At 38.9% G+C, this 8,988-nt stretch overlaps 1 protein-coding gene across 1 annotated transcript in view; it reads left to right on the plus strand.

Moving 5' to 3' along the window:
* NPHP3 (nephronophthisis 3 (adolescent)) overlaps window positions 1-8,988 on the plus strand; it is a gene marked incomplete at its 5' end in the record, with an annotated part of 24,635 nt that overhangs the window by 14,492 nt on the left and 1,155 nt on the right. Inside the window, 10 exons of the mRNA XM_009070013.1 lie at window positions 90-228; window positions 1,023-1,187; window positions 1,661-1,758; window positions 2,446-2,568; window positions 2,915-3,104; window positions 3,247-3,488; window positions 3,872-3,947; window positions 5,321-5,448; window positions 6,796-7,036; window positions 8,366-8,491. Coding sequence (XP_009068261.1) covers window positions 90-228; window positions 1,023-1,187; window positions 1,661-1,758; window positions 2,446-2,568; window positions 2,915-3,104; window positions 3,247-3,488; window positions 3,872-3,947; window positions 5,321-5,448; window positions 6,796-7,036; window positions 8,366-8,491 — 1,528 coding nt within the window. The remainder of the gene's footprint in view (window positions 1-89; window positions 229-1,022; window positions 1,188-1,660; window positions 1,759-2,445; window positions 2,569-2,914; window positions 3,105-3,246; window positions 3,489-3,871; window positions 3,948-5,320; window positions 5,449-6,795; window positions 7,037-8,365; window positions 8,492-8,988) is intronic.

An 8,988-nucleotide genomic window follows, 5' to 3' on the forward strand; every position in this document is an offset into this window, starting at 1 on the left:
AGCTCTTCAGTCTTTTCAATTCTTACTCAGAAAGTCTTACTCTGAAAATTTAATATGCTAAACCATGCCCTTTTTGCCCTTCTGCTCAGTGTTGGAAATACAGGAAATATTGACAAAACCCTTCAGCAGTGTTGCCAGTGTCAAGACACGGTGTCACTGTACAGGCTTGTTCTGAAATCAATTCAAGAATCATTGCAGAGTGATAAAGAGAAAGGTCTTTTGAGAGAGGTAAGCAGAGAATGCATCACTATTTCTACAGGTATTGTATATGCTTTCCTGTAAAGAGCTTTTCTTAAACATAAATTTATATTGCTTCATAATGTGTTATTTAGAGATATTATTAATATAGAAGGGATAATTTTATTAATCTAATGATATTTGTTGCATAACTATAGAATATATGACTGCTTCGTGTTAAATTTCAACTGAGTTGTCTCACAAAATAAAGCAGAACTTTTTCACTATGATGTGATACAGAATTATCACTTTCTTGCTGATCACTAGTGATCACTAGTGATTAACTACGTTTGGCATAATAAATGTAGTCAAACATGGTATCTTGCAAATACAGGGTACTGCTTTTTACATTTCTGACTCCTCTTCCTGCCTTTGAAGACTTTCCCTGTTGTTTGGAACAACTTTATTATTAGGATATGATAGCCAATAATTGCTAGTTAATTTGGTGCTGGCAACATGAAGACCTTCAGCATATGTTACTTAGCTAGAAGTTCCTGATGATAATAGAGTTATTTCCCCCCAGTGGCTTAGAGACAAGTTTAAGGAGTCATTTGTTTGTCCCAGGGTATCCCATTTGGTGCTTTATCTATTAGAATATTAATCCAGTGGTGCTGAGGTCTCTTCTTTGAGAATGGAGGAGGGGAAAAGCTTGTGTAGGCAGTTTTTTCCCCTTGACTATAAAGTTACACACAGTGATACACAGTATTTTTCTTGACGTTTCAGTGTAACTAAGCTCCACAGCAAATGTTGCTAACTGTGTAAAATATGTTTTCTGCTTTATGTAGATACTGTGTGTCATCGGTGTTAGCCACAATGGTGTGAGTGAGTCAGAGCTGATGGAACTTTATCCTGAACTGACTTCTGCAGTGTTAGCCTCACTCCTTCACAGTCTGCACAAAATGTGTTTGCTGACCTACGGCTGTGGTTTGCTGAAGTTCCAGCACCTCCAGGTGAATTTTGTAATTCTGAACATGTGCAGGTGAAACTGTACTCCCTTAACCCCAACCCCTGCTTTTTAGATAGGTTCTGTTGTTAGCTGGATAGGCCTTGTGTTTGCTGACCCATTCTCCTTAGCATCTGGTCTGATTTAGACTCACCTCGAAAACTACCAGAGCTATGATATCAGTATTGTTGAAAATCTGGGTGTTCAAATGTTCATAGATTTCTGATCTATTAATTGTTAACTCCATGTGTCCTAGAAAACACTGGTTCCACAAAAAATCCAAGAAGAATTGCTGGAGAGGGGAATATTAGCTGAATAACCAGAGCTTTGCTCTAATATAAGACAATTGGTTTGTAGTGCCTTTGTCACTGGAAGATTTTCAGTTCTACAAGATGTGTTTCATCTTGCCTGACACCTATCATCAGCACTTAATAAAAAAATTAAATGCATTCCCTTTCTCTCAATTTTACTCTCTTTCAGGCCTGGGAGATGGTGAAACTAGAGTATATGGAAGAAGGTGAAAATGTTATTTCTGCTTATAGACAAAAACTAGTGGAGTATTTCACCATGCAGCTAAGGTAGGTCAGAATTCCTGGAGATGTGCTAAATTGAAGGCTTCATGCCTCATAGATGTTTTTGTTTTCTTCCTATACCTTCTTTGAATGAGTTCAGTAAATTATCTTGGCAAAATAACTCTGCAAAACCCTAGTTGTTGGTTAGAAGTTTATTATTGGTAAGTCGATTATTAATCTTGAAAAAGACTGAGCATTATGAAAGGGAACAGGCATATTGTGGTAACTGACCATATGTGGATTTTTAACTCCCAATAAATGCTAAGAAATTTGAGGTTGCTTGGAACTTGAAGCAGAAGATCGCTTGTGTTCAGCAAGCAATTAGCACAAACATAGCAGGAGATCCAGTAGAATAGCTGAACAAGTTTATATCCAGCTTGAAAACTGATTTGCATTTACATTCTAAGTTGGTTTGTCCCAGCTGTGGGCTGCTGCTTCCTGCTCCTCAGAGCATCTGCTACTGGGGAGCAGAAAGCTAAGAGAGCCACAGTGTGCCAGACAAAGGAGGCACAAAGGGACAGTGGGTTGCTGCAGGGCTGCAGTGTTGCTAGCAGGCATGGATTAGCCTATATGGGACATAGGAGCAGCTTCCTGTGGAGGTGAAATTAAAACTTTGGCTAGTTTTCATGTCAATTTGACAAGTTCTGTTAGGCATCTCAGAGCTTTAATTTTGATTTATTTTTCTTTCAATAGTCAAGACCGAGTGACTTGGAGAAGTGCAGATGAACTTCCCTGGCTCTTCCAACAGCAGGGTGATAAGCAAAAGCTACACAAGTGTCTTTTGAATCTCTTTGTATCCCAAAACCTTTACAAAAGGTACAAAGGTAGCCACTGCTTTGGCGATTGTAAACATTTCAAAGTAATGTTTTGTCAATATAAATCAGAAAGTGACAGATACAGATTAAAAGTACTTAAATAGTAGAAGGTAAAGTGCTAAATGCTGTTTTCATATAAATCTATTTTTTCTATTCTGTTACACCTGGGGGTTGGTAAAGGGGTAAATGCTGCTGTTGAATAGTGTTAGTCTCTGTGGGTTGTCTCTGTAGATGCTGTAGCATAAAGACAACGTTCATGCATATGGCCCTTTTCTTCTAAGCTAGCATCAGTCTGAATAGAGGGGTATCAGAGATAAGATGAGATTCTTATTTCCTTGTTAAAACAGGGGACATTTTGCAGAATTGCTGAGTTACTGGCAGCTGGTTGGGAAAGATAAGAGCTCTATGGCAGCTGAGTATTTTGACTCTCTGAAAGAATATGAAAAAAGCTGTGAGGGAGAGGAAAGTATGATCTGCCTGGCTGATCTTTATGAGACCCTGGGACGGTTTCTTAAGGACCTAGGTCTTCTCAGTCAGGTAAGTACATTTAGAGATTGTTGTAACAGCAAGAAGGCAAATTAAGCAGAGCTCAGTATGTGCTTTCTGTTGCAGTTGTTAAATTATTGTAGCATACAGAGTGCTGCCTGCTGCCATCATACTCTGAACTTGGTCGTTACAGGCTGTAGCTCCTCTGCAGCGATCTCTGGAGATTCGAGAGACTGCGCTGGATCCAGACCATCCAAGGGTGGCACAGTCACTCCACCAACTGGCAGGAGTGTATGTTCAGTGGAAGAAGTTTGGAAATGCTGAACAGTTGTATAAACAGGCACTGGAAATCTCTGAAAATGCTTATGGAGCTGAACACCCACGGGTAGCCCGTGAACTTGATGCACTTGCAACCCTGTACCAAAAGCAGAACAAGTAAGCTTAACTACACTGCTGTTTTTCTTTTATGTGGAGGTAGAACAAAAATAACAGCAAATATTTTCTTCTTGAAGCCAGAATGTTTCTTTGCTTCTTTTTTGGAGTTTCATACATTCTAATGCAACCATGAGCATCCCCTTTGTATTCTTGTAGCAGGCCACCCAGGAGGGGCCAACTTTTGGTTAAACTTTGAGCTAAAGGAGGAGCATTGTGTGGTCCTAAGCATTTTGGATATTTTTATCTCTGACAAAATGTGTGATTGTTTTCAAGTTTCTTAAATTCTCCACGAGTTTGTACACTCCAGTAACTTAAAGGTTTTCCAGCATACTAATTGATGCTACATTTGGCATTCTTTTAACACTACAAATAACTGGTTTTAGGTATGAACAAGCTGAGCAACTGAGGAAAAAGTCCTTCAAAATACGCCAGAAAGCAGCAAGGCAAAAAGGCAGTCTGGTAAGGAATGTTTGATTTTTTTAAAAGAAATGCAGGGCATGTTGTGGCTCTGCTAAACAGGTGATAAAATGTGCCTGCAAAGCTGGCAAAGCTTCAGGGCTTTTGATAATTGTGGGCATAGGTAGTGAAGTAGCTTAGCAGCAGCTTTGGTAACTGCCCTTTCAGCTCTGCTGGAAGTGAAGATGCATCAGTACAACTGGAATGGAGTTGAGAGAAGTGGAAAAGAAAGAAGTGGATATATACATTTCAGGGATGCAGAGTTACTGCTGATACAATTGTTGGTCAAAGTGGCAACAGGAAAAGATGCTCTCCAGAATAGCTGAGGCATTTATCCTGCTAGTGCTTACTGCAATGGAAAATCTCAGTAATAATATTAGGTGTCATCCTGAGTATTCCCCTATTTTTTTCTTCTGTGTTGTTTTTCAGCTGCAGGGTTCCTCTTGACATTCTTGAGCTAAACATTCGTTTGTCATGTAGTGCCTGTACTGTAAGAATTCAGCTAGTAACTCCAGAGCTCTAGTTGTAGCTCTAAGGAAAGGAGTAAAAGGTCATTAAAGTGTTGCTATTCCCGTGGTGCTTAAATACAAATGAATTTGAAATGTGAAGATTTAGGCCATTTCTGTAATGAGTTCTGCTGCACAAATATTTTTATTAAGACTGCAAAGATGAAAAATAGGCAGAGTGTGTAGTAATGGCTGCACTTTTTACTTAAAACTGATTTTGCTTGTCAACAGTAACTTGGGAGCCCATTTTACAAAGATCCATGTGGAGCCTTGAGAAATACTCTATATGTCTTTGTATATGTAATTTAGGATTGGAGATTATCTTGATTTTAAGTTTTGAGCTTATAAATCTAAATATCTGATCAGAATTAGTAATTTGAACTGTGGAGTTTTAGCAAATTAGTATGTGTGATGCAGGGAAAACAGAGCTGCATGATGGCATAGTAACTTGAATTGCCTGGAAGGTTTTACCACAATTTCATAGTTTTGGTGAAATTTGGTGTTAGATTATAAATAAGCATGTGCCATGTAGCTTAAAAGTAGAACCCAAGTAGGTTTATTGTGCTCCTTTGGCACCAAACTAAGTCTTTTGATTTTCTATCTTCAGTGTTAAACTGAGGTACTATAAAAGTAATGATGATTGGCTTACATTACCTGTGCTTTGCTGTAGTGTGGCTTTGCTCTCCTGCGTCAAAGAGCCCTGCAACTGGAAGAGCTCACATTAGGCAAGGATACACCAGATAATGCTCGAACCCTCAATGAGCTTGGAGTCCTCTAAAACTAAGTCTTTTGATTTTCTATCTTCAGTGTTAAACTGAGGTACTATAAAAGTAATGATGATTGGCTTACATTACCTGTGCTTTGCTGTAGTGTGGCTTTGCTCTCCTGCGTCAAAGAGCCCTGCAACTGGAAGAGCTCACATTAGGCAAGGATACACCAGATAATGCTCGAACCCTCAATGAGCTTGGAGTCCTCTACTACCTGCAGAATAATCTTGAGTAAGTTGCATTAATTATGATGCATCCACTGAGTGTTCTCATAGATCTAAATGGAAGCAAAGCATTAAGAACTAGCATTAAATGTAGACACATTATCAAATACTTGATATAGTGCTGTGTCCGATTCATTCTACTGGTTTTTCTTCACTGTGGAATTCCCTCATATTTTCTAGAGTTGCTGCTGTTGGCACGTGAGTATTTACCAAGTCAGTGCATTTCCTGCATTCAGAATTGATGTTCCACAGTTAACTTTAACTAGCCTTTGTTGCAAATACTAGTTCTTTCTCAAAATTTGTGCCTCCTCTACTCAGCTTCAGGGTTTTATGACTCTGCTTTGTAGTGTTCATCTTTGAACAACAGGATTGTTGTTTTTCTGTGGAAAACACTCAAAATGCCAGTATTAGAAGAAATCATGAGTTATATATTCACTGTGCATGTAATCCTGTAGTAAAGGAAATAAAAGGTGCAGGACAGTTCTGATTGCAATGTTAGCAGCTGACATTTTGGGAATAGCATCACACAGAATTTGTGTGTCTGTCAGAATGACAAACTGCCTAGTTACAATGGATGCTGTCAGTCTTATCAGCCCATTGTTCTGATAGAGGAGCTGCTGTAAACCTGTAATGGAATAATAGTACCCTACTGTAGTCAGATAAAATATGTGCTTTTGATAGGGAAATGCTTGAGTAGTGGCATTACACAGTCTTTTCTACTTTGTCACTTTGAGACAGATTCTACTATGAGAGTCTAGCTCATGACATAAAATCCATTCCAGTCTCTTCCCCTTTGGTGTATAAGTTGTCTGTTGAACTCTATAACATGTTTCATAGTCTTTAAAGTTACTTGAAAAATATGCGGTGTCTTCTGAAACTTCACCTCGTATTTCATGATTGCTTTATCTGGGGAAGTACTTCACTACTATGAGGAGTTGTCCAGAAGTCAGAAGAATGTTGTGAATAAAGAAGGATGACTTGCATAACTGAAGATGGAGGTTGAACCTAAAGAAAAGAGCAGTTGTGGGGGAGTGTAATGTTTGCCAAAATCTGCTAGATGGGCTTTCCAGTCCTCAACAGGGAGGATCCAAGTTTGCACAGAAATATATGAACTAGCTCACTGTCTACATTCATCATGTTGACATCACACATAGCAGGACTGTGTCTGGGATGTGTAGTTCCACGCTGTATAAATGAACTGCTGATCTGGCATTTGCTTGTTCTGAGGAAAGTGCGTTACCAGCTGTCAGTATCGGTGCAGTTTCCAAGGCTGAGCTTGGTCTGTTTCAAACAGGCACTTCAGCCTGTACAGATGTTACCATGTTTAATACTGTTGATCAAATATGTTCTGCAGGACAGCAGAGCTTTTCCTGAAACGCTCCTTGGAAATGAGAGAGAGAGTGCTGGGATCTGACCATCCGGACTGCGCGCAGTCTTTGAACAATCTGGCAGCCTTGTACAATGAGAAGAAGCACTATGACAAGGCCGAGGAACTCTATGAGAAAGCTTTAGACATCAGGAGGAGAGCATTGGCTCCAGACCACCCCTCCTTGGCTTACACTGTGAAACACCTGGCAGTGCTGTACAAAAAGATGGTAAGCACAAGCCTGTTACCTTACCACCTAAATTAACTGTAATGCCATGCATTGCTCAAGTCTTTAATCCGGAATGAGTGGAGCATAGGAATTTTGTCAGTTATTGGTGTTCTACACACATGCATAAAATATGTAGTGAAATGGTCTCAGTCTCTTTCCAAAAAAGCTCAGCAGCATTTTCAAAATGCACTTTACGTGAAGAAAAGCTGTTTATGAATAAAGTCTTCAGTGTCCTGCATGCTCAGTGTTCACCATGAAGAATCTCTGATTCAGTTAAAAGCTAGTGTTTTGGCTGCAGTGAGGGAAGCTCTTCACAGCTGTATCTGAGTTCTTCACTGTCTGCTATGTGACACCCACATACAAGAGTTTGGTCAGTTGTATTGTAGTGGAAAAAATAATGGTTTAGGGTGTAGGAATAGTTCTTTTTACATAATGACCTTGAACTTTACAGTCAAATTGAGAGTAACTTGAAGACTTATGAGGTAGATAGTACTTTGCAAATAAACTGTCTGAGCCACCTCCAGGTTGTGTTGACTCAGTGAAAGATGAGAGTTACTCCCCTGCAAAATGCACCCTGGGGAAGAACACTGACATTAGTATAAAATTCTGGGTTTCATAATTTCAAAATGTTTTGAGAATATCTGTGTTTGCAGATGGTTATCCAAACCATTTGATATTATCAGTGTAATAGTGATACATGGTTTCCAACTGTTGAACCAAGATCAAGTTCAGTGGATGATGAGAATTTTATTCATTTTATATGTTCACATTTTACTGTTCTTCAAAGAGAAAAGAGACCTTGAAGATAATCCCTTGCATCAGATGTGCCTGTGTTTTTTGCTAAATAATTATTACCAGCTGTTGTGTGCATTAAACAGTTTTGGGTCACATATCCTCTGCTCACTTCAGCTGCCAATTTTCATGCTGCTAGAAACTGCAAAACCACTCAATATTTGCATCAAAAAACTCTTTGCTAGTTTGAGGGAGCACCAATTAAAATTCAATGGATAAAATTATTTCAATAAAAGTACAACTGAAAATTGTTTTTAACAGCCTTCTCAATTTGTGGGGGAAAAATTAATTAATTAAGGAAGAGACAGATAAGAAACACACTAAGTGGGATTTGAATATGTTCAGTATTTTGAAAAATTAGGTCCTAAGAAATATTCGTGATAAACAGTCTGTGCAGAATATAACTATTCATTAAACAAAGTTAACCCCTTATTCTGAACAAAAGCCTTGGAGAAAATGTAACTGTTTCTAGAATAAGTTTTACTGTTACCATCTTCATACAAGAGAGCTGAATTGTGTTTGCCTTGTTATTTCTAGGGGAAACTTGACAAAGCTGTTCCTCTGTACGAGCTCGCAGTTGAAATTCGCCAGAAGTCATTTGGCCCGAAACACCCCAGTGTAGCAACTGCTCTGGTAAATCTGGCTGTCCTTTATTGTCAGATGGTAAGTTTTTCATGCCTTACACATTTATTTTTCCTGTCTTAGGCTTTTTTGTGATTTGCGCCTAAACAAAACCAAAGGAACTTGATCACATTTATAATTCCTTATAAGACTTGTAAATTCTTAGGTCTCATTTTAAAACTTGAAGTCTTATTTGGCAAGGAAAATGTATGCAGGGAAAAGATAGTTGCTGAGACTAGTATTTCATGTGAACATTAGGACTAATGCTTATTGGATTATTCAAAATGCCCACATGCTTTGTGAGACCAGAGCTTGGGTACAGCATTTTCACCAATACGGTGGTTGTCACAGTGCCCACCACTGACTTGGAGGGAAATACAATCCTGTGACATTTATATCCATGAGTGAAAAGTGCCCACCTTGATCAACTGCAACTCTGGGTAACTAAAAACCTGAGAAGGCTGCTGACTTTCTAGTCTGCAGCTAATGTGAGATTCTGAGGAGATGCGATCAACTTACAGAATTCCTTAGCATCAGCA

The sequence above is a fragment of the Acanthisitta chloris genome, unplaced genomic scaffold, assembly GCF_000695815.1.
Source record: "Acanthisitta chloris isolate BGI_N310 unplaced genomic scaffold, ASM69581v1 scaffold6702, whole genome shotgun sequence".
Classification (NCBI taxonomy): Eukaryota; Metazoa; Chordata; class Aves; order Passeriformes; family Acanthisittidae; genus Acanthisitta; species Acanthisitta chloris.